The sequence below is a fragment of the Periplaneta americana genome, chromosome 15 (genome assembly GCF_040183065.1).
Source record: "Periplaneta americana isolate PAMFEO1 chromosome 15, P.americana_PAMFEO1_priV1, whole genome shotgun sequence".
NCBI classification, from domain to species: Eukaryota; Metazoa; Arthropoda; class Insecta; order Blattodea; family Blattidae; genus Periplaneta; species Periplaneta americana.
The window spans coordinates 21439241-21466180 of record NC_091131.1 but is presented as its reverse complement, the minus strand read 5'-3'; the positions used below and the strand labels follow the sequence as shown (position 1 = coordinate 21466180).

Below are 26940 nucleotides of genomic sequence, written 5' to 3'. Positions count from 1 at the left end.
ATGTAGCATACGCCTTGCTGTCTTTGTTTGGAGAATGAATCTATACCAATTCCGTTAAAGCAACACCAGAAGCCTTTTTTCATGTCGTTGGAAAGTTCCGTGGCGGTTGGGTATTGGGTGACAGTCTTTGATAGAAGAAAAAGAAGCCATGGTGGTGGTGAAGAGAATTATTTATTGAAAGTCAATAATTTCGGGATTCATTAAATAAATAGGACTGTTATCAGCTGACGATGGTTTACTTACAAATTTTGTGCACATAAGCTTTTCACATTTCTTATTTTATTGTGTTCATAAACAACATTTTTATTCTTCCACAATTTCGGTGAATTATTGTAATCTTCATTGCAGTTTTTTTTTCACTCCATGTCACATGACATAAGCAGCACTGATCCTTCACTGTAAGATAACTGGCGACATCGTTCGACAAGCTGAATCTTGTCGAAACATACAACATGCGGACGGCAGTAGAATGGAGTAAAACGTGATTTTTCACTCACCGGTGAAGCAGTGACAGCTCACTTTCGATCACTTATCGCTTCTGACTAGCCCAGATAGTGCAGCCGGAATTTACTAACTGCCAGTGCGACACATGAAGTGGCAACTGCGTCAAATACCACAAGGAATTTAATTTTGGACGGCAGCAGCGCCTTAAATTACTGTGCATTCAATGCCGAAACTTCCTCAACACGTCCACCACACTGAACCTGCCCTTCTCTCTTGCGACAGTTTCTGGGGTCTTCCCGTCATTCTTCCCAACAATGTTAGGGTTGGCACCCCGTTTAAGGAGCAGTACCGCCAAGTCCTTGTACCCAAACCAGGCGGCCTGATGCAGAGGTGTGTAGTTGTCCTGACGACCGATGTTGACCTCTGCGCCACGCTCCAACAATAATTCCACTACGCGCAAGTGGTTGTACTCGGCTGCTTCGTGCAAGGGCGTCCAACCACCAACTCGGCGTGCATTCGCATCGGCTCCCTTATCCAGTAATATGCGTGAAATCTCGACATTTCCCGATTTGGCCGATATATGCAGTGGCGTTATGCCGTCGTTCAGTCGGACGTCAGTCTGGGCACCCCTATCCAGCATTACTTTCGTCACATTGAGATGATTGAAAGCTACCGCCTGGTGGAGGGGTGTCCAGCTGGATGAGCACGCAATGCGGAACGACGCTTTGTTATCGATCAAGACTTTCGCCATTTCCTCATAGTCGAACCACGCAGTTTGGTAGAGTGGAGTACAACCATCCTTCCTCTTTATATTAACGTCTGCTCCTGATCCTAGAAGTACCTTTGCTACCTTAAGGTGGTTTTTCTCCACAGCGTCATGTAGGGGTGCCCAACCTGAATCGCATTTCAAGCTAGAATCTGCGTTGTGCTGTAGAAGTAACTGTGCCATCTTCTCGTAGTCGAACCATGCAGCCTGGAATAGAGGAGTACAACCATCTTTTCTCTTTATATTAACGTCTGCTCCTGCCTCTAGAAGTACCCTTGCCACCTTCAGGTGGTTTTTCTCCGCAGCGTCATGTAGGGGTGCCCAACCTGAATCACATTTCAAGCTAGAATCTGCGTTGTGCTGTATAAGTAACTGTGCCATCTTCTCGTAATCGAACCACGCAGCCTGGTATAGAGGAGTACAACCATCTTTTCTCTTTATATTAACGTCTGCTCCTGCCTCTAGAAGTACCCTTGCCACCTTCAGGTGGTTTTTCTCCACAGCGTCATGTAAGGGTGCCCAACCTGAATCGCATTTCAAGCTAGAATCTGCGTTGTGCTGTAGAAGTAACTCAGCCATCTTCTCGTAGTCGAACCATGCAGCCTGGAATAGAGGAGTACAACCATCTTTTCTCTTTATATTAACGTCTGCTCCTGCCTCTAGAAGTACCTTTGCCACCTTCAGGTGGTTTTTCTCCACAGCGTCATGTAAGGGTGCCCAACCTGAATCGCATTTCAAGCTAGAATCTGCGTTGTGCTGTAGAAGTAACTCAGCCATCTTCTCGTAGTCGAACCATGCAGCCTGGAATAGAGGAGTACAACCATCTTTTCTCTTTATATTAACGTCTGCTCCTCCCTCTAGAAGTACCCTTGCCACCTTGAGGTGGTTTTTCTCCACAGCGTCGTGTAGGGGTCCCCAACCTGAATCGCATTTCAAGCTAGAATCTGCGTTGTGCTGTAGAAGTAACTCAGCCATCTTCTCGTAGTCGAACCATGCAGCCTGGAATAGAGGAGTACAACCATCTTTTCTCTTTATATTAACGTCTGCTCCTGCCTCTAGAAGTACCCTTGCCACCTTCAGGTGGTTTTTCTCCGCAGCTTGATGAAGGGGTGCCCAACCTGAATCGCATTTCAAGCTAGAATCTGCGTTGTGCTGTAGAAGTAACTCAGCCATCTTCTCGTAGTCGAACCATGCAGCCTGGAATAGAGGAGTACAACCATCTTTTCTCTTTATATTAACGTCTGCTCCTGCCTCTAGAAGTACCCTTGCCACCTTCAGGTGGTTTTTCTCCGCAGCTTGATGAAGGGGTGCCCAACCTGAATCGCATTTCAAGCTAGAATCTGCGTTGTGCTGTAGAAGTAACTCAGCCATCTTCTCGTAGTCGAACCATGCAGCCTGGTAGAGAGGAGTACAACCATCTTTTCTCTTTATATTAACGTCTGCTCCTGCCTCTAGAAGTACCCTTGCCACCTTCAGGTGGTTTTTCTCCGCAGCTTGATGAAGGGGTGCCCAACCTGAATTACATTTCAAGTCGGGTACAGCGTTGTGCTGTAGAAGTAACTGGGCCATTTCCTCGTAATCGAACCACGCTACTTGATCCAGTGCTGTGCAACCATCTTTCCTTCTTATATTAACGTCTGCTCCTGTCTCTAAAAGTACCTTTGCAACCTTAAAATGTTCTTTCTCCACAGCTTGATGAAGAGGTGCCCAACCTGAATCGCATTTAATGTGAGACGCTGCTTTATATTGTAGAAGTAACTGAGCCATCTCTTCGTAGTCGAACCACGCAGCCTGGTAGAGAGGAGTACAACCATCATTTCTCTTGATATTAACGTCTGCTCCTGCCTCTAAAAGTACCTTTGCCACCTTGAGGTGGTTTTTTTCTGCGGCTTGATGAAGGGGTGCCCAACCTGAATCGCATTTCATGTCAGGCGCTGCGTTGTGCTGTAGAAGTAACTGAGCCATTTCCTCATAGTCGAACCACGCAACCTGATCCAGTGCTGTGCAACCATCTTTTCTCTTTATATTAACGTCTGCTCCTGCTTCTAGAAGTACCTTAACTACCTTGAAGTTGTTTTTCTCCACAGCTTGATGCAGGGGTGCCCAACCTGATTCGCATTTCATGCTAGGTGCTGCTTTGTATTGTAGAAGTAACTGAGCCATCTCTTCATAATTGAACCACGCTGCCTGGTACAGTGGCGTGCAGCCATCTTTCCGCTTAATGTCAGGAATTGTTCCTTTTTCGAGAAGCACCCTCGCAACTTTTAAGTGATTTTTTTCAGCTGCTTGATGAAGTGGAGTCCAACTAGAATTGCAGCGAACATCGTTCGTAGCACCGTGGTCTAACAATACCTTTGCCATTTCTTCATGGTCGAAGTACGCCGCTTGATACAGTGGCGTGCAACCGTCTTTACGTTTTGCGTTGACGTCTGCGCCCTTTTCAAGTAAAAGTTTTGCAACTTTGAAGCTGTTTTTCTCCGCTGCCAGATGTAATGGTGTCCAGTCTGAGCCGCAAGGAATTTCTTTGGTGGCATTGAAGTCCAGTAACATTTGTGCCACCTCTTGGAAGTCGAAGTAGGCTGCTTGGCACAGTGGCGTCCAGCCGTCTTTTCGTTGAATGTCGACGTTGGCCCCATTTTTGAGCAACAGAACTACCATGTCGCTACTCCCTGATTCCGCTGCTACATGGAGAGGAGACCAGCCGCTTGAGTTCTGCCAGTTCACCTCTGCCCCTCTGTGCAGAAGTGTCTTGGCCTCCTGTAGATGCAGATGTCCGCTTTTTATGGCCGACAGTAGAGCAGAGTTGAGCTCACTGACGTCGTCGGAGTCTAGTAGATTTTCTGCCGTGGTTTCATGATCGCTGTTTTCATTGAATGCCTTTCGCTTCTGAATATTCTTTTCAGCCTTCGTCAAGTTTTCAATCTGTAACCATATATCGTATACATTAAACAATGTAGGCCTATATTATATACTAGCCGTACCCGTGCGCTCCGCTGCACCCATTAGAAATAAATATAAAATAATTACATAATTAAAATAGGACATTTGATCCAGGGAACATTCGTGTTTGATAGGAGGATAAATCGTTTATTATGTTACTTAATTTAAATTGTATTAAAATATTAAAATGCGATCATTTTGATCCAGAGACCACTCACTTGTTCATAAAAATTATTTTAGGGAATACAGGAAACGAATGCCTATCAAGTTTTCTGTGCATAAGAAGCTATTTTAATCTTACCTGTCCTCGATTCACTCAGAAGTTACTGTAATAACATTATAGCATTATGTCCATCTAGAGAAACTACACTTTCCAATGGTGAATTAATATTTAATTATACAAATCGGTTAATTTAGCTTCCGATATTACTTCATACAAACACAGAAACATTCTCTGTAGGCTACCATATGTTTCATAGGTTTCGATTGTTGTTGTCCAAGGCCCCTTATAGACGAAGTCGTTGGTTTTTATTTCATTACACCGCCTTAGATGGCGTTGTTATTGTAATTTTTAAACTCATTTATCTCATTAAATATCAGTCCTATAAAAATTTTGCATGGAATAAAACTTACCGGAAATTATTTTTTAAAGAAACTTTTGTTATGTAGGTAATATTTTTCACGAAAATTAATAATAAGGGAGATATTTCTACTTATTTAATTCAAGCCCCCTTATAACCCCCCTTTTAAATAAAATATTTTGAATGCCATATAGCCTAAATTCTAAGTTACAACGAACTTAATTTATATTCCAATTTTCATATAAATCGGTTCAGCCATTATCGCGTGAAAAGGTAACAAACATCCAGACAGACAGACAGACAGACATACAAACAAAAATTTCAAAAAAGCGATTTTCGGTTTCAGGGCGGTTAATTATATATGTTAGGACCAATTATTTTTGTAAAATCGAAAATTACCAGAAAAATTTCGGCTACAGGTTTATTATTAGTATAGATTATAGAACGTATATAGTATATGTTGAATCATGTATCATCATTAGAGACTGGATTTTTATACAGGGTGTCCAGAAATTAAGTATCGATTTTGTAGAAATAAGGCGTTTAGGAGTAAGATGTGTATGGTAATGAATTGCAAGTACACTGTGTTTCTAAATTGTGTAGTTGCTACTGGAGTCCAAGCATTGGCTTTGTGACAACAGCTGAACATGTGCTCTGTCGTTACAAGTAGACAAAATTTTGTACGACGTCAACAAAAGTGATATTCCTCGAAAGTTACTACAGTCAGTCTTGTCCCCCTTCTTAAAGATAGATACGATTATGGACTCCTTACATTTTTCTGGTACAATTTCCATTATGGCAGGAGAAAATAATGCAAGAAGCTACCTTTCCTCACGAAACTATGGCTTGTGTGGAAATGTGAAAGAAATAATTCAGAACATAAAATTTGCTTTTTCTCAAAAGAAATTTTTTTAACTATTTTATTCATGTTTTAATTTATCCTTTGAAGCCTATATACCTTTTTCAAACGGATCTAAGTCAAGACTTACGAGAATCTGGAAAATAATTTTATAAAGGTATAATTTTAATGGGTTATGAGGAGACTCCTCACAATGATATTCAAATCTTGGTTACTACTCACACAAATATCCAATCGGTCTTGTGTTATATTCAGTCGGTCTTGTAAGCTGTTCTCGTTGCCCAATATAGTCTTTTGTTTGTCAACGACTTTCTGGAGTTCCGACATGAGAGTCCGTTCTTTCTCGAGTGCTTCTGTTAGGTTCTTGGTTCTGTTCCTCTCGGCATAGAGTTCCAACTGAAAGATTTCATATTTTTATATAGGCCTATGTATTTATCAAATAATCGTCGTTGCCAACATGACGATCTTGATGATGATGATGATGATCATGATGATCATGATCATCATCATCATCATCATCATCATCATCATCATCATCAAGATCGTCATCATCATCAATCCTCGAATTCTTACGTTCAATTCCTTTCTATTTATATTATGTTAATATCCAAATTTCAGTTTTTTTCTTTGCGTTTCAACTTTCGATGAAAAAAAATATGAGTAAATAAATAAGTAAAGAAATAAGAAAGTAAATAAATACCAAATAAGTAAATAATTGTATAAGTAAATAAATAAATGAATAAACAAAGGAAATAAGTAAATAAATAAGAAAATAAATAAATACCAAATAAGCAAATAAGTGAATAAGTAAGAAATAAATAAAAAATAAATAAATAAATAAATAAATAAATAAATAAATAAATAAATAAATAAGAAATATACCGGGTGATTCAAAAGGTATTTTTGATATGCTAGGTGATGAAATGTAACGTTATTTGGAATAAAGGATATAAATAAACAAATCAGTATTGAGAATTGTTGTTGCTTAGTCAACTGTCCGAAGACAGATCTGAACTTCACAAGTGATACCAACAAGGCACCACTTATGAGGCAACTAGGCCAAGAGATAATGGGGTAGGGTGGCCAGTTCCTTTTCCCCTCCATTGCATACATCGCCGATTAGCTACATATTGCACTAATCAGACTTGAGATGCATATAAACAATATTGTTCTTCCTCTGATGCATATCGTCAAGTGAGATGTACTGCATGATAATAGATGTACCGGTACATACAGTATCAGCCAGAACCTCAATCAATTATCTTTACCTGTCCGTTTTGTTTGTAAACAAACGCCCCCTTTTCATGGATTAATCTACAGGGACATCATTTTATTTTTACTTCAATTTTTATTGTACCTGAGTTTTGGAATGTACTTCATTCCCACCCCTTCTACTAGTAAACTTCCAACCGTTCACGACACAGAGCCGAGGGCGCGTAAGCAGTACTGAGTTACTTAGTATAGTACGTTTCAGAAATATGTTCACGTTTTCCAGTGACGAAAGAGCTTTCAATATTGAATCATATTTTCGTACGGGTGCTGTCGTCCGTTTCCCTATGTCGCATCCCGGTTTCCCCCACCTGCTTCTGTTCGCCCCTCTGTTAAGTCTAGTAGCTGGGCTATCTTAGCTCTTTTCTGAAAACATTAATTTCTGTTAGGAATTGGACGTCTACGTAATATTATACAAGCGTTTAAAATAACTTAAATAAAAGGGCCTCCTTAAGTAATTAACTGTCACGTGATTTCTTCTCTTTCTACGACCCTACGATATAACCACTTGGACGGACAGTAGACAGTTTGTCTGAGTAATTTTATATTTTCGGATCGAGCAGAAGTGAAGATTGAATTTACAGTACGTAAGGTACTCTTTTATAGAGTAGGTATAGAATGTTTTTTTCTTTATTTTAGTAGGTTATTTTACGAGGCTTTATCAACAGCTTAGGTTATTTAGCGTCTGAATGAGATGAAGGTGATAGTGCCGGTGAAATGAGTCCGGGGTCCAACACCGAAAGTTACCCAGCATTTGCTCATATTGGGTTGAGGGAAAACCCCGAAAAAAACCTCAATCAGGTAACTTGTTCCGACCGAGAATCGAACCCGGGCCATCTGGTTTCACGGCCAGACTTGCTAACCGTTACTCCACAGGTGTGGACGGCACAGAATTATTTCAACATGAGTTACTACTACGAAGAACGAAACTGGTAATTGGGATTAGGTACAATAGTATATAGCGATAATATGCACATTATAACTGAAGACTGTATCGAAATGAACGGCCACCATTTTAAAAATGTGTTTAAATATCCATATTATGATTATTTTTCAATTTAACTTCATTCTCTATATTGTACGCTAATGTGCTGTAGACAGTATAATATACACTGCATAATGAATACGTTCGCATGGGCAGCTCAGTTCGTGAGTAAAAACACTCATTGTTAATACTGTACTGTATCTTGATTAAACAAAAACCTAATGAAAATGATCGAACTCAAAAGCGCGATATCTCCTAGTTTACGTAAATGGATGAACTACTTTTCTTCCCTCCTATACCTAGCAAAGTGATTTGTTTGTATATTACGCCAGTATCATCGAACTCCAGTCGTGGAAGGGGGTAGCAAACAGTGTTGATCCAAAGATATAGCCAGGTTAATATTAAAAATGTTAGTAAAAATAAAATGATGTCCCTGTACAACACAAGTAGGTTAATAATGTTAAGAATACCCCTGCTATGGTTGAGTGATTATACCTTCAACTTGTAACGCAGGCGATCCCGGTTCTAGTCCCGGTTAGTCTTTGGATTTCTCATTGAAAATACATTGACATTTGTGGCGGACAAGGTCACAGTTGGGGTTTTCTCGAGATTATCCCGTTTCCCTATATTAGGGATCTATATCATTCCGTCAACATTTCTCCATTCTGTCATAATTCCATTGCATTCCCCGACTGCCGGCTGGCGACGCACGGAGAGGGTTGGCCTAAGGACGAGAGGGGTTCCCTGCTCGAAATATGGGTACGCTGAAAATCTTAGTATAGTCAACCGGTGTGGTTTTGGGAATGAGTCTAGCTTGAGGGTTAGCGCAGTAGATCTTTAAAGATCGCAGTACTGGGTCGTAGTGTCCCTTTCCCGAAATTCAGTTCAATTCAAAACCTTAAGAATGCAAGTAGCTCTTCTGAATAGTGAATAAACCAATATTAATCCTTTTATTATCAAACTTGCACTTTAGGCAATGAAAAATTCATGCTGCAAAATATCCGAGACGATCTTGCAAAGGTAAGACTCTGAAGTACGATATAAATGTTGATGTAATAGTACTGGTACGAATGGATATTTTCTATTTAACAATAACAAAGTATGTTTAATGTTCTGATGTTGTTACAATCCTAATTAAGCAGTAGCAACCCCATCCAACAGAAATCGCATCATAATATCACTGCGTTTCAAATCATAGTTCAAAATATCGTATATCTGAAAGATGCCGTATTAAAATAGTAATATACGTTTCAAGAGCGGTATGTTGACGTTCTCATGGTCGAGGAAAAGATTGAAAAAGCGAAACGTAGTTGAGCTTTTTTAATTTCCGAGAACATGAAAACAAACATACCGCTCGTGTATCGTACATTATTTTGTGCGAAGATCGCTTATTACATACCTGAAAGACGAATTTCTAATTAGTTGCAATGAAATCTCCATCTTGGTTTCTGTTCAATGACGGCAACTTTGGAAAACAAATATATCTATCTTCAACATTGTTCCTATAAAATGTTTTCTGTGTTTACTATACTCCAGCAGGCCGTGATATACATCTGTCTTCCCCCCCCCCCCCAGTCTATAAATGCGAACTTAAAACAAACGGTAAGGTTATGTAATGATTTATTTTTCATTTTAATATTTTTACAATATTATTTATATAACATATTGCAGTAATAACATCGCCATCTGGAATCTTGTTGATTTTTTCACGGCTTCCTTAATGTTACTTGCATCAGGAATGCAATAACTTTAGTGGAGTAGTAGAGTTTACTTAATTTTTGCAAATATTTAAAAACAATAATTAACAGCGTAATTTATGTGAAATTGCAGTGGTAAGTTTCCAATTTATAATTATTACTATGTTAAAAGTCTCTAAAAATAATATGTTAAAAGCCTAAAGCAGTAAAATGAATATGACGCTTAAGCGGTAAGAAGAGGGAAATTGTTATGTGTGTTACGTTGGGAATACTGAATGTGGTATTTCACACTTACCGCGTATTGGTTCTGTGCGGAAAAGAAGCAAATACGCACGTTCTCGCACAAAAGTTATTTACATTTTATGTTCCAAATAGCCATATCTTTCACCACCTAGTATTTCACAGAAACCTTTTTTGAAAGATAGTGTGTTTTTTCGTCATTACAACAAACTACCGCCACGATTGGAAGTTGATTTGATTGAATTCAGAGTTGCTAACCTAGATCACTATGTTTAAATATTACAAATAAGTGCTCTAGACTTATAATGAAAACCACTGCCTTCTATGTATGCTACAATCCTACAATGATTGTAAAATTCATATGCAAAAGACAGTGTTAATTAATATACATTACAACGAGCACAGAATGCATAGAGTAGATATAAACAGCTTGGAGGTGAAGCCGCTTTTGTGGACAGTCGCCATTATGATGCTACCAAAACATTGCGCTCCCGGTTAGCACATGGGCAGTTGATTGTGAGGTTGCATCGTTGTTTTAATTAATAAATTAACTAATTTCAATATGCCTACATGTTCTGTGTATGGCTGCACAAACAGGTTTCCAAAAATATTCCTGGAATAACTTTTCACGGGTAAATATGCATGTGTGAAATGTACTTATTACCGGTAGCCTAAATACGGTAATGAATGATTTAGCCTAAGTTAGTCGGTTAGATTCGTATTGTTCACGTATTTGTTTGATTAAGAGAAAGGATTAGTGTATTGATATTATTGTAATTAATTTTTATAATCACGAAATCAGACATGCTTTGGAGACTTAGCATTTACGAGCGAAGCTAACCTAACAACCCATGTTGGAAGTTTGTGTCGAGTGCTATAGAAAACTGGTGTACCGAGGTTTCTCTTAAACCGAATGCACGTATTCGTTTGATGAAGAAAAAGAAATAGTGTATTAATATTATTGTAATTAATTTTTATAATCACGAAATCAAACTTTTGCTTTACAGACTTAGTAGCTTCATTAACTCGGTCGTGAACTGACTTGACCCACTTGGTAATAAAACTTCACTTTTGTTCGCCGTTATAATCTAATTATATACTATAAACGAAGAGCCTATCAAATATTATATGGTTAAGAGCATTCCATTTTTTCTCTAAACAAAATCGGGACATCTATACGAAATACTGGCAAAAGGAAGAGAATGATAATTTGCGTTAAGAAGCAAGTTTCATTATTAAATCGAAGCAAATGGATCAACCTATAAAAGTAATTATTATAGGGTAGCATTTTTATTGGACTAGTAGCAAAATAAGGTCAAACTGTTATTTTCCTTTTTTATCATTATTGTTTGTTTAACCTTCCAGATTATCTATTAAATACCATACTGCAATTTGAAGAGCTGCCAATTTAAATAACCTGTATATATGTGATTTATCGATGATAGTTTCGTAATTTTTGCTAAAAATACGTGCATAGCGATTCTGTATTACGAAACAAACAAGAAAGTGTGAGTCCTACAAGAAATTAGGGACATATGGAATTCTTATTATTATAAGATCTTCTATAACGTAATAGCTATTTTGCAATGTTTTGGTAGCAACAAGATGGCGTCAGGTCCATCAAACCGGCTTCACTCCGTCCAATGGTATTAAGATGCTAGTGTCTACTCTATTGTATTCTGTGCTCGTTGATACATTATACGAAATAAATCACTGCATTTGAGATGTACTGAACTTTATATAAAAAATTCAAACTTCACTTAACAAAAAGAAATAATAGTACTAATATTATTCCAATTGAACACGAAATATGAATTATTTTTACTCCTTCACACTGAACTGGATGGTGAAGTTTGTACGTTAGCCAGACTGCTAACCTTCAGTCAGCTGTTCATAATGTAATGTACGTACTGTATATTAAGATTTTTAAAAATATTGTTTTCAAAATATACTATCATGCAGAAAATACTGTATAATACATGTTTGAGAAGTGAATTACAAAATCTTGGAAATTGAAAAACTCGCTTTGCTCATTTTTCAAACTTTTCCTCGATTTTGTAAAAGTACTTCCCGACTTGTATCGTAATATACTATTGCATCACCCTGTATATTTGCAATGTATTTTTTAATGTAATTGACATTTACGTAAAGGAATTAAATTCCGTACTGCTTTTGTTTCCTACCTCTAAATTCTCTCTCGACAGTCTCTCCTTTTCTAAATCAGACGTACACGAATTGGCATTGGTTTTTTGTAATTCTTCATTCATGTACTCAATTAGTACTGTTGCGTTCTTCAACTGCGATTCCAGCGCCTCCATGCGTATACGATCAGATCGACGTGCATCTTTCTGTCTGCGAAGTTCATCGACTATCGACACACATCCACAGTTTCCAGAGAGGCCAACTTGTGTGAGGAATTGAAGTAGCAGTAACTGGGCCTGTGCCTGAACCTGAGGGTCAGGATGCTCTATTATTTGCAAATTGCTGGGGACTGAAGCCATCGCTTGTGCCTTAGACCTGAGAAACAAAGACATCGTGAACATTTTATATGGTGAGCATCGAAACAAGAAGTTCTGTATGTTGCGTTTTGAAGTATGGTTTCTGGATTATGATGAGCTATATTTAGCTCCCCTTACCGCATACTGGGGCAGATATGGCACATACCGGTTTTATATTCATATAACTTTTAATATACGCATATAATATTTCAAACTGGATACTAGGACAGATATTTCACATTGTCAAGAATTGGATTTGACCATATGTGACATAAGTTGAGAAAGAAAGAACTAGCTACTTAAGTTATTGGAATATAAAACTGGTGTGTGCAAGACTGTCCCATGCGGTAAGGAGCAGGGGCGGTTATTCAGGCGAAGTAGGTGAAGTGCCACTTCATCTATTTATGTGTAAAACAATTTTATCTCGTATTAATAATTAATTCTAGTTATTACCGGTACCGTATTTCTAACTTTGTATTTCATGTATATTATTAAAACCTGGTTGAGTGGAAGAGAAGGCCTCATATCCTTAACTCTGCCAGGCAAAATAAATCTACTACTACTACTACTACTACTACTACTACTATTTCTAAAATAAAAAAAAAGTTTTCTTTTCAGTCGTTATGAACAGTGTTTAGTTGTATAAATAGTACCTATAACCGTCCACTGAATAGAATAATGTCAACTGTTACGAGCGCCGAGCGGTGTCTATTGGAACTTACAATACTGTAGAGGTGAAATTATTTAGGTTCCAATTCTCATACAGCACTTGGTTTCCATGGTAACGTGACGTCATTCACGAAAGAAAGATTGTATGAGTGAAGTGCATTTCTGAGTCTTTCAGTTACGGAGAATTGTGAGACTTGTAGGTGGAGTAACCAGTTTGCAGATCTAACGGTACTAATAATAGAAAGGGTTGAAGCTGGTCTCCAGGCCGGGGGCTATTGTTTAAGGGCTGTGAAATTTTGCAGTATATACCATAGACTTACTAAATAACCGCTAGACCGCTCACTGGCGCTAGTGTTATGCTCCCAAATTGATCAGCCGACGAGCGGCCATTTGTTTGGTTGAACTGAATAGCTATGGTTCGTTCGTATGCTGTTTTTAATTGCAGCAATGCACACGGATGTAGAGATAAAGAAGGAAGGAATGATACATTTCACTGATTAATCCTTCATTTCTAAGACGATTTTTGCTCCGTATTACGTTACAGAAGACAAACTATTGTACTTAAACTACTGTATTATGCTTAGGTTCCCTTTTAATAAAGATTCCCTTAACAGCATGTGGATGGGTATAATCCGCAGAGAGAATTTCTACCTTACAACGAATCATTCAATATGTTCAACTCATTTCGAACTACTTTCAAACTACGTTATTACCATATAGATTGTTATTGTCCTTCATCCACTCCATATCCTACATTTTCTTCAAAGAGATAATTATTCGCCGAATTTAAAGATACAGAAACTGTATAAATTATAAAACGTTAATATTTTAATATGACTAATTGAAAGTAATTCTTGTCTTAGTTACGGATTAATTAAACAGTTTCTTATCTTACTAGGTACTGCTATTGCCACTACTACTACTACTTACTGCTGGTAATAATAATAATAATAATAATAATAATAATAATAATAATAATAATAATAATAATAATAATGATAATAATAATATATTAATAGTAATAACAATTATTATTATTATTATTATTATTATTATTATTATTATTATTATTATTATTATTATTATTGTGAATTTTATTAGTAACAACAATGTAATTTATTCGCCACAACAATAATTCCTTTCTACAATTCGCCTTAAACGCTCTCGTCAACAATTGGATTTTCACTCAACACAGTATTCGTTATAGCACTCCACCGACGACAATGACAATTTACTTGGACTAGTACGAACAACAATTAACTGTTAATCTTAACTAATATTTACAAAGCACTATTTACAAATCAGAACTATCAATTCTCAGTTCACAGTTCTTCTATCCCAGTCACTCGAGTTCACAGTATCTCGAACCACAGACCGCCAGAGACAGTTCACTGTACTCGAACTCGGGTCCCTCCAACTGCGGTCCACTGCACTCGAACTCAGGTCCCTCCAACTGCGGTCCACTGCACTCGAACTCAGGCCTTCGGATGCTGACGCAGATGCGGACGCACACTCGAGTCGAACTCCGGCTGGCTTGCTTGCTCTGGCTTACTCACTGACTGAATAACTGAAAACTCTGAAACTCTAGTTCGCTGGCGCCTGCTCTTTTATAGCAAAATCATAGTTGCGAGAACCTTCTACAGTTGTGTAGAGAATTATCTCGATATCTCTACATCGACAGACTCCTGGAATAATCGAGAAGGTCGTTCCACATTCACTGCGTTAAGTAGCAGCTGCGCGCAGACTCGTTGCGTTGACGTAATACACCCTCTCTCTTCTCTCCACCGCGCGACGTCACTCAATGTTCCGTGGAGCCTGTGCGATCTGCTTTCTTGCGGGACGCTGGTCGTGAGTTCGATTCTCACGTCGCTGTCACATTATTATTATTATTATTATTATTATTATTATTATTATTATTATTATTATTATTATTATTATTATTATTATTATTATTATGGTTTTTGATTTCATATAGCAATTTAACCTACAGATTAAATTAAAAAGTAGACATTCTTTCATTAACCGTGGATATGAATATTCACATTCAGAGTTCCTATGAAAATGATTAAAGCCCGACAGCCAGAGTTGCCGGGTATCCCAATTTAGGCGGGATTCTCCCAATTTCGTGGTTGAATCCCGATAAAGCGAGTCGAGATTGGTAAAAATTCCGATTTGAGAGATAACAGCTTAGAACGTAATTTAAACAAATTAGTCTGTATTTCCTATTATCCGATATTTTTATTTATATATTGACTCAAATGGTAACATTGTAAACACAGAGGTAACCCGCGGATATTTAGTAAGTCTATGAGGTAACCCAGCTGATTGCCGTAAGGCAACTCTACTCGCAAGATAATAGTTCCCCTAGTTCTACCACATTGTTGATTAATCCGTTTCGGTACCTAGTTGCTGCTCTCGCAATTAATAACCATTGTGTAGTTTAGGTGCGTTGAGTGGTAAAAAAGATATCGTTTTGATATCGTATTTTACACCAATTAGAGACTCATACAATTGTTGCGTTTTATAGTTTAGTGAACTATGTTTAAACATGGATTCATCGTCAGATGTACTGTTGCAGTACCGGTTCCGAAAAAGAAAAGTTGCAAAGTTAATTTAGTAGCGAATGGTTAAAACATATCCGTGGTTAATAAAAGAAAAAACAATTAGCCTTTAGTAATCACTGTACTGTATGTCCTTCGTATTTTAGTGCTTCTCAAGTAGGCAAATATTACATTAAAAGCACGCAAACACTACTTTGAAGAAAACAATTATAACCTTATATGATATGTCCAATGTCTTAAGTTAGCTTCTGTTATCCCGATTTCCCTCGCAGAAAACCTAGCAACTCTGGTGACAGCAGAAACATGTTATTAAAGGTATATCGGAAAGGAAGTTTTGTTCCATTTAGCTTTCGGATACGCAATTCGGCTCGTGTTCAAATAGCGGTTTTGAAATCCCGCGCGTTTTCTACCTACAAATGGCGGCTTTCCGCTGCTTCAATCTGAGCGTATTCCGAATCTCACCGGTGAGCAATCCGATGGCATCACGGTGTTCCGAATTCCACCGATGACGTCATTGATGCTCCACCGGTGTCGCACCGGTGCCATCAACTTGCAGAGGTGGTGGCAGTCTCCATCAGCCGCCATCAGTGAATCTGATTGGTTCTTGTATAGGGCGGGAATTAGCAGACGAATAACATCGTGCACTGTTGTGCCATGGCGGTGTGTTCTGCTTTAGTTCTGCTGTATTGTTTGTAATGAGCACAACGTAAAAACAATATGTTAATGGCTTATGAGCGAACATGTCAACGGACCAGTTATTACTACCGGTTCAAGAAATAAATTGTTTATGCTCTCTTTTCTTTGAACGAGATGGGAGTATGAAAATTTCGCAAAATTTTGCTAGCGTAGCACAGACAATAACTTGTACAGTCGCCATGACAGCCATCGATCCTTCCAGCAGTTTTGTTCCTTATTTCACTGCAACGTGACGTCATTGATGCCACCGGACCGGTGAGATTCGGAATACGCTGAGATGGGAACATATTTCTCACTTCTCCGCTACGGCGTGGTAGGGGCTCGGTATATACTACCTGACTCGAGAATAGTATTCTCATTCCCTGTGTCCAAGCAGCCACCCCTGCAATAGTAAATTAGCTGGCTCTATGTTATTTTATCAGGAATGCACCCCACATACATTCGCAAAGTTTAAAAGTTGTTTTCCGCGGCGTGTATTATTTCTTCTCATGAGCTCGCCAGTTTTGATCCAGCTCTTGTAGTTGAAAGTTTAACGCGCGTGTAAATGTACACATGTAGTTTAATACTATGTATGTATATATTAACTTATTATTTAATGTATTTAGAGTATATTAGTGATAAGTGTATATAGTGTATTAATCCTACATCTAAGTGTATATTATATGCTTAATCACTGTAGTGCTATTACACAAATACGAATACTTAGGTACCAGTATATAGAAAATGTTGATAAACGTTCGAAATATGTATCCCGAAAATGACACAGTTTGTAATTTATTAGAAATGCCGTTTTGTAGACTTAAATATGAGGATAAGAAAGATGTTTTAAATTCTGGATGACCTACAGTTCCATTTGTTCTTTGTTTTAAAATGTGCTAAGAAAATAGAGAAGTTGTATAAAATAAGTTTTTAAAAAATCCGATGAAATAAGCCTTTCTGTTTGAAAATATCGAAAATTTCACTCGGAATGCTACATCACAGGAGGGACTTTCATCATTAGCCCCATAGCTTTGCATAGAGATATACTGTCCACCCTCAGTTAAACTCGGACATTTTATGAAGACATCATCAACAAGTTTGCTGCTTAAAAGATAGGAGGATTGACTTGCTATGCAATAAATTGGGTGAGCCCTGAAATAAATTACTTTTACTGTTTGCATGTGTTCTAGAACTAGTAAAATTGTACGTCGTTACGAATAGTAGGCGTACTCATTATACAGGCAAAACTGTTCATGTACTTGTTTATGTGAACAGCACTTCACCTATTTTTTAGGGCGAGCCGCTACTGGTAAGAAGTTAAGGTTTTAACACCGAAGTTGCATGAACAATGAACGTGGCATTCTACTTCGGTGTGAACAATGAACGTAGCATGCTACTTCGGTGTGAACAATGAACGTAGCATGCTACTTCGGTATGAACAACGAACGTATCGTGCTACTTCGGTGTGAACAATGAACGTATCATGCTACTTCGGTGTGAACAATGAACGTGGCATGCTACTTCGTGGTAAACAACGAACGTAGAAGGCTACTTCGGTGTGAACAATGAACGTGGCATTCTACTTCGGTATGAACAACGAACATGGCATGCTACTTCGGTGTGAATAATGAACGTGGCATTCTACTTCGGTGTGAACAAAGAACGTAGCATGCTACTTCGGCGTGAACAATGAACGTGGCATGCTACTTCGGTGTGAACAATGAACGTGGCATGCTACTTCGGTGTAAACAACGAACGTAGAAGGCTACTTCGGTGTGAACAATGAACGTGGCATTCTACTTCGGTATGAACAACGAATATGGCATGCTACTTCGGTGTGAATAATGAACGTGGCATTCTACTTCGGTGTGAACAAAGAACGTAGCATGCTACTTCGGCGTGAACAATGAACGTGGCATGCTACTTCGGTGTAAACAACGAACGTAGAATGCTACTTCGGTGTGAACAATGAACGTGGCATTCTACTTCGGTATGAACAATGAATATGGCATGCTACTTCGGTGTGAACAATGAACGTGGCATTCTACTTCTATGTGAACAACGAACGTAGCATGCTACTTCGGTGTGAACAATGAACGTGGCATGCTACTTCGGTGTGAACAATGAACGTGGCATGCTACTTCTATGTGAACAACGAACGTAGCATGCTACTTCGGTGTGAACAATGAACGTGGCATTCTACTTCTATGTGAACAACGAACGTAGCATGCTACTTCGGTGTGAACAATGAACGTGGCATGCTACTTCGGTGTGAACAATGAACGTGGCATGCTACTTCTATGTGAACAACGAACGTAGCATGCTACTTCGGTGTGAACAATGAACGTGGCATGCTACTTCGGTGTGAACAATGAACGTGGCATGCTACTTCGGTGTAAACAACGAACGTAGAATGCTACTTCGGTGTGAACAATGAACGTGGCATTCTACTTCGGTATGAACAATGAATATGGCATGCTACTTCGGTGTGAACAATGAACGTGGCATTCTACTTCTATGTGAACAACGAACGTAGCATGCTACTTCGGTGTGAACAATGAACGTGGCATGCTACTTCGGTGTGAACAACGAACGTGGCATGCTACTTCGGTGTGAATAATGAACGCGGCATTCTACTTCTGTGTGAACAACGAACGTAGCATGCTACTTCGGTGTGAACAATGAACGTTGCATGCTACTTCGGTGTGAACAACGAACGTGGCATGCTACTTCGGTGTGAATACAAAGTGAATACAAAACTCTGAGCTTCACGAAGCGAACTGCAGAGTGCATCCACGTCGCACGTCACACATGGCAAGCAACTTGGTGTAAACATCTGAAGCACCTATTTTGGGGTAAAAAATGTAAGTCATATAAGCACCACCAGTCTAGGGTTAATAAAGAAATTTAATTTTTTAGAAAAGAATAAAACTTATAATGAGAAAGCAATACGTCACTTTGGCCCATGCAGAACTTATTAAAACCAAAGTAAAACATAAATTTCAAGTGAAGTGTAAATTCTCGTGGAGTATTTGAAATATGGGAGAAGAAATAAGATTCACAACCACAGAGAGGAGAAGATGTAAGTTAATATATAGAGGATATATCTACACAAAACATAGAGATAAAAAAATGGAACGATATACCGTTGCGAACTACGCTCAGAATGTAGCTCTACTACCACTATTTGACACAAAAGATCCTGAACACGCTGTTAGGAAGAGCTTATCTACTATTTATCATCTCTTGGAACAACTGCAACGTAAAGTAGCAGAAGCAGACAGGGACATTGAAAAATTACAAGCTGCCTACCAAAAAGAGGACGTTTACTCATCTGGATTCTCAAGTACAGAATTATGAGTATAAAACACAAGGGAAGGATTTAACTTATCTTCGTTGGTGGAATAGGTCAGAATTTCTCAGGAAACGTGTTAATTTAACTCTCATGCAAACTGTTTTCACCTAATTCAGAAGAGAATCTTACTTGTAAATTATCAGTTTTGTCATGAATAAATCATAAATATTCATGGCCTAATATTATAGATTTAAAATATGACATATTCCCCACGTGACCAAAACCACTTAGTGGCAAATCGACAAGTGAAAAATATTCCAGATGTGACAAATATGTATTTATTTAGTATTTAGTATTTATTTATTTAACCTGGTAGAGATAAGGCCGTTAGGCCTTCTCTGTCGCTCTACCAGGGGATTACAACTATAATATGAACAATAAAATTACAATTAATATTACATTTACAATTACAATTACAATAAAAATTAAAGTACGACAAGATTACCTGATTAATGAAAGCTAGACATTTTATCACAGAAGTTAAGAACAAAGAATATTTTTTTGTATTTACTGAATTACAAATTAAACCTACAATAACAAAAATCTATAGTAATGAAATTACCGGATATTGAAATATTTTGTGATAGATTAAGAGAACTATTTACAAGAAACCATGTCTGAACGAGTCTCAATTACTGACCAAGTGCCTAGTAAGTTTGCGTTTGAATTCAATTTTATTTCGACAATCCCTGATGCTAGCAGGTAACGAATTCCAGAGTCTTGGCAGGGCTATTGTGAAAGAGGATGAGTATGAGGAGGTGCGATGGGATGGTATTGTTAGTATTGTTTCATGGCGAGAGCGTGTGTTCAGATTGTGGTGGGAAGAAAGATAAGTGAAGCGAGACGAATGTATATGACGAATTCGGTATGATCAATAGTAGGTGTGTCCGATAGAAACGTGACCGATTTTCCTAGAATCCAATCTTATTAGTCCTCTTGGTAGCATAAGTAGGCCCTATTAAAGAAGTTTATAACTGATGGAAACCTAACCATCATTTACCATAATAATAATAATAATAATAATAATAATAATAATAATAATAATAATAATAATAATAATAATAATAATAATAATAATAATAATAATGAATTGAGATACTTTACCACGAGCTGTTGAATGTCCGACTCTCACTGTGTTGTCTGAGTAAACACTGACGGCCATCCCAGTGAACCGGGGTTGCCCTGGCCAACCGCCAGTTTTCCTCGTGATGTAATCATATAGGAAAAGAGCTCCAAGGTCAAGACGCAATTTACTGATGTAATGTGAAGATCTCTAGTTTTCAGGAAATGCCATCATAAATTTACGCAAGTAGTTCCGCTTAAAGAAACGGGAAGTTCCTGCGGTTGTTGCGTGCTAAATGAAAGATCACAGGTCTTGTCGGGACTCGAACGCGGACGACTTGCGTGGCACTTGTGGCGGGCAAAGTCGGGGTTCTCCCCTTTCCCCCCCCCCTGTACAGTAAGCATCGGTGTCATTCCCTCAACATTTCATCGATGAAGAATTTCAACCCTGGCGATGAAATGTAAACAAACATCATCTGGGTCTAATGATAGCTCCACTCGGTGCTTTCCTGAAGGGGAGTTGTTCCTTCAGTTTTGTGATATTGAATTTATAGTCCCGTCGCTCTAATTTCCGGCAGCCAATCACGTTACAGGTCGGCTACATTTAAACGTGTGCGTCTTGTGATTCGCTGATGAAGATCTTAAGCATTTCCTAAGGCTGGATAAATACTTAATATATAATCAAAAGTCGCCAGCTTACAACCAACGAAGATGAACAGCGGGAGCCGGCCGCCGCCTTGTGTCGACAAGTCTCGGCCGGACGGAGGCCAGCCACCGGGGAAGCGGAAGACGAGGCGGAAGACGGTGAAACCGACGGCCGCCGCAAAACCTGTCTCTCCGGAAGCAACATCACCACCACATCCATCATCATTTGGTAAGTCCAGCGCTTCACCAACCAAGACGATTGACGACTTAAACACACTTAAGGCCATGGCACCGATCACTGCTAATAGAGCAGTAGTGATCACAAACGCCGACCCTGACCTACTGGATGCAGTGACTCCACGGAAACCCACAACGACTTTGACTATAAACTCCACCACTAGAGCCTACGTATTTTCCTCACGAGAGAACTTACGTCAGATGACATTAATGCATCCACGACAATTCGGGAAGCACGCCCGATACCAAACTCCACCAACCGCCACTCTCCTCGGACCTTGGGAATTACCAGGCCACCCATCCCATCCCACCTCCACCCCACCCCACTCTCTATTGGACAGTGAATCTTCTTCTTCTTCTTCTTCTTCTTCTTCTTCTTCTTCTTCTTCTTCTTCTTCTTCTTCTTCTGAGGAAGAAGCAGAGGCCACTTCCAATCCACAAGAGAGGCCCTCAGAAGGGCCGACTCCAAAACCTAGAGCAGAGAGGTCTCCTGTCCCAAAACCCACAGCAGAGAAGTCCCCCAACGGACCACCTCCCAGCTCTGAGGCGTCGTCTCACGATTCCTCAGAAGGGAAGCGGTCCAAAAGGCGCAATCCTATTCCCACAAATGTATCCGGTTCGACTCCGGCAAGCCCCACTTCTCCCACTCCCTCTAATACCGCACAAGGACCCAAGACAAGGACTGTACTGAAAATACTGAATCACACAAAAAACGGCAACAACCCACTATACATAGAGCGACTAATGAAACAGTACCGACTCGACATCCAAACCCCACGACAGTTCTGGGCACACACTACCAAGACAACAACACTCACATTCCCCACGATTGACGACGCGGAGAAGTTCGCTAGGGCAATTCCCCTGTACAACTTCGGCCCGTCCGCAGAAATCAACATTACGTCGCCCAGTGAAACAAGACAGAAACAGACCAGAAATAAAGAGATCAGTGTCGTCATGAAAAATGTCGACACGCTGATCTCTGAGGACGAACTAATGCAGATCCTGGCTGTAACACATCCAGGCATCACACGCATTAAGAGAATTATCTCCGCACAGACAGACAAACCCACCAACTTAGTTAGAATTTTCACAAATGACATCACCACAGCAGACAAATTACTAGAAGGAATTAAACTTGCAGGACGGTACTACAGAGTAGAGCCATCACACGAGACAATCTTCCACCGACCGTGCCTTAACTGTGCACAATACGGCCACACAAGGACAAACTGTGACAAGCCCAAGACTTGTTTTAAGTGCGGCAAAAATCCCGACCTCTGCAACCACAACCGCCTATCCCAGATCAAGTACTGCGCCACGTGCAACAGCGACACCCATTATACGGGCCAAGCTCGCTGTCCAAAATATCCAAGGACTAATATCATTACATCCACCGATCCTACGCATGTCCCCATAGACTCCCACAAACTAATACTGCCACCTATACCCAAACCATCACAGTCCGTCTTCAAACCAACACTTCCCAAACCCGAATTGTCTTATGCGGATGCAGCTAAGACTACGACAACCAAGACAACCACTACAGACGACCCACAGACAGACAAAACAACCACGGAACAGCTGGTCGAGGGGGTTCTACGTTCTGCTATGCAGAAAATAGAATCCTACATTGACCGGCAACTAAACAGACTACAGGACGAAATAGTGACATTCACTATTTCCCTACTCACTACTGACACAAACCCTACGAAACGACACACGACACTTGCCACAGCCAACCAGACAGCCAGACGGCTTCTACGGAAACGAGTAGCCCACCACTTTGTTGGTAACAGGTTACGAGTTTCCCTAGCGCCACTACAAAAACGTGACTAGGACAGAACTGACCAGAGCACTGGACTCTCCACCTCTCATTAACATCTGCGAGGCATGGTGCTCACTTCACTTCATTCATTTCATTCACAATTCAACTGATAACGTGTACATGTTCAAAAAATCATTCACAGGGGAAATACACTACTGTTAGATGAGAGGGCAAACGGCTTATAGCTGGGTACCTCGATCTAAAGTTAGCGAATTGCTTGTCGAGGAACCAATGGAGGCATGGGATGCTTACCCTGCCTGCCATTTCAAACATCATTCATTCTTTCTTCGTCCCCATTCATTCATTCATTCGCCCGCCATTTTGGCTCTTTCGTTGGCGTTCGCAGAAAGCACACGAAGACGTTATTTGCCGCTCAATTATTTGCTGAATTACAGTGCGTTTGATTTATTATCATAGGAGCTACGACATTATAATATTTAACGGTGTGCCAAATAGATCCCTCGTATGGTAGCTCGGCAACGAAAGAACAAAAATGGCGAATGATACTACCTACCTAGACTTTATAGAGCTTTGACTTCCTAAGACGTAAGCGAAGAGGAGGAGTCACGCCGGGTATAACAGCGTCGCGACTATAGTAGGTTGATGATTTCGTGATTTTTCGTTAATGTGCACATTTAAGATATAAAAATGTAAGCTTCAGGAATGAACTTTATTATTATGGCTACCAAAAAGCATTTGTTTTAATATTTAATTGGCAATCGACATGTTTTATTAAGTAGCGTAAAGTAAGAAAACGTTCCTACTTTTCTAATCTTTGCTCAGGATTATAAAAAAAAAGTATAAGTTTTCTTTGTTACATCAAAATTTAGGTAAATTCATGTCGATTTGTGAGAATGTTTCCATAGTCGGCTCCCTTGGGTTCCCTTTTAGATATTCGATTTCATTTGCAGACGTGCGCAAGCTACGCAAGCTATAACACGTAGGTTGTACCCTAGAGTTGTACACATATTATGACGTGGTGAATGGCAAAACAAAGACTTAGGATCAGCTGGTGTGTTGTGTTTCAGATAAACTGAATATTAGTGACTGCTCTAGTGATGTTTTAAGAAGCATCAAAATGACATTAAGCGCATTTAAATGCCAGTCACGTGTCAGATGGAGAGCAGGTTTGAAAATACAAGATGTTTCTAACATATATCTTAAAGCTTTGAAGGACCATGAGAAAAAGGTTTAGAACAGAATTATCAACATCTCTACATACTCATACCTTCTACACAACTGAGGAATTGTTTGTGTTAGTAAACAGAATTAATCTACTTGATATGTATTGTATAATTTTGTATACCTCAAATAAAATATGCTTGTAAATTGAATTAATCCGTTTATTATGTATTGTATATTTTTGTATAGCACAACCCAGTAGCGGCTGGTGGTCAAAATAATGAGTGTGCTACAATTCCTATATCGGTCTACTGTATACACTTATATGTATTTATCTTAATTTGAGACTCGCCTAGTGACGAAATATGAAGTCCATACGACGTTCCTTCCTACTGCAGAACTTGTCAATTACCCTGGTGCTAAACCCTTCTTCTTGGACATCATACTTTTTTTCTATTGACAGTGTTGCAAGAGCAGTGAGGCGATCCTGGGACATAGTGTTCCTTAAAAACGTTTTTATGCGTTTTAAGCAAGAAAAACATCTTTCTGGCTCAGCAGTGGTCATTGGTGTTGTAACCAAAATATTTAACAACTTCGTTACTTCACAGAATGGATCCTGTGAATTGTTGGAGGCTATGAATCGTAACAATTGAACAGCTCCATCTATATTCCGGAAGGCAGGTGTTCCGTATAGAACTCGAAGTTGTGTCTTTAACACTCTTTTGTTCAGTACAGACTTTCATACTCCATCGGCAAGTCTATCGTGCTATCAAAAAGGAGTGCGTTATATGGCAGTAAAAATTTTTAATAGCCTCCCTATCGATATAAAAAATGAAACTCAAACATAAAATTATTAGGGCCAAATTAAAGAAGTACCCAATTTCTCACGCCTTCTATTCTGTAGGTGAATTCATGACATTCAATAACACTTCATGAAATTGATAATAAAACTATGTGTTGTACTAGTAGACTATATTGTAAATCTCGTCTGTATATATTACATCTAGACTGTGACTATAAATTAAGATTTTATAATAGTATTAAGTTTTTTGACTTGTTCCATATTCTAGCTGTAAGCATGTATGAACACCATGGAATTTTAATAATTCCAATACAATACAATAGCTGTTGACAGCAACTTCAAGTTCGCGTTGAGGAAAATTAGGCTATGCGAAAAATTTCCAGAAAATTTGCTGTTTAACAATTTTGTTGCGTCTAGATAGCTTAAAGACTGGAAACGGTGAGTAGTTTTCTGAATTATACGGTCACATACTTCCTTGGCTTCAGTTTTCTGGGATTCCATTCTCCGTCGCTTGCTGACTGGTTCAGGAGGAACCTCAAAAACCAGGTAGACGGCAGCAGCAGTCGGACACTTGAATTACCAAATAGGCCTACATTGTAAATAGTTCCGAGTTCTTCCACAAACAAGCATTCTTTCGTTACGCTTTACTTTTGCAGTCTCCAAGCTGTGTTGTGCTGAAGCTGACTACAGCACTTCCCCGCGTAAAAATAGCCAATCAGAGCAGTGATTTCAGCTTCGCACATGCGCATTAATTGTCTACATTCTCATGTAGAGTTTTGAGTAGCACATTGTACCCCCTGAGGCACCAAAGAGCTAAGAGCGAAGACTAAACACTCTATAACGCGTCACGAATATAACCACGGGAAATTGTCAAATGACAGATCAGATACTATGATGGTATTGCAAATACATTATTTGAGCAAAAATTATCACTGTGCTGTAGCACTGTAGCACATAAGGACGGGCCGCCCCTGGCACAACCGATGAATTGTATGTGCTGTAAATTGAATAGTAATCTGCATAGGTAGGAAGTTCGTACCAAAACAGATTTCAGTTGAGTACAGCGAGGAGTATAGTTGTCATCCGCGCCTCGCCCTGCTGCCGCCCGCTACAGACGATACACAGTTCACATAAACAACGCATAGTGGCATTCTGTGGAACTGTGTACAGTCCTGAATAGTTTGAAGAATATTGTTAATTTATATTAATATTTTAGGTTGTGAAGAAAGTGTTATTATTGTATTATTTACGTAATGTTAATATTATGCATGATTCCAGAAAAGTAGACCCTAAACTCATCTGTTATTAAACAATTATGCAAACAGCAGTGTGTAATACGTTTATTTTTTCTGGATTATTCTTCGTTAAATGTTGACGTCTCGTGTTGCTATGCATTCGGTTGCGTTACAGTCCAAGTTCAACATCAGAATAACGATACGAACTTCCTAGCTGTCATACTTACTTACTGACTGGCTTTTAAGGAACCCGGAGGTTCATTGCCGCCCTCACATAAGCCCGCCATTGGTCCCTATCCTGAGCAAGATTAATCCAGTCTCTATTATAATATCCCACCTCCCTCAAATCCATTTTAATATTATCTTCCCATCTATGTCTCGGCGTTCCTAAAGGTCTTTTTCCCTCCGGCCTCCCAACTAACACTCTATATGTATTTCTGGATTCGCCCATACTTGCTACATGCCCTGCC

At 39.2% G+C, this 26940-nt stretch overlaps 1 protein-coding gene across 1 annotated transcript; it reads right to left on the bottom strand.

The window, feature by feature from the left end:
- Positions 1-151: 151 nt before the first annotated feature.
- On the bottom strand, positions 152-20780 carry LOC138714709 (serine/threonine-protein phosphatase 6 regulatory ankyrin repeat subunit B-like). The gene is made up of 4 exons (XM_069846781.1): positions 20644-20780; positions 11965-12298; positions 5813-5986; positions 152-4132 (listed from the first exon to the last, which is right to left on the bottom strand). Exons 2-4 carry the CDS (start codon positions 12280-12282, stop codon positions 665-667), a joined length of 3960 nt encoding a protein of 1319 aa, XP_069702882.1. The 5' UTR covers positions 12283-12298; positions 20644-20780; the 3' UTR covers positions 152-664.
- Between the last annotated feature and the right edge of the window lie 6160 nt (positions 20781-26940).

What these genes read in the sequence shown, in the direction of transcription:
- LOC138714709 (XM_069846781.1), bottom strand. Translation starts at nt 12,282, where the DNA reads ATGGCTTCAGTCCCCAGCAATTTGCAAATAATAGAGCATCCTGACCCT. An exon ending in TGTCGAGAGAGAATTTAGAG is followed by an intron (nt 5,987 to 11,964) that starts GTAGGAAACAAA and finishes GAAATCTTTCAG; the next exon opens with TTGGAACTCTATGCCGAGAG. An exon ending in AAGACCGATTGGATATTTGT is followed by an intron (nt 4,133 to 5,812) that starts GTGAGTAGTAAC and finishes ATATGGTTACAG; the next exon opens with ATTGAAAACTTGACGAAGGC.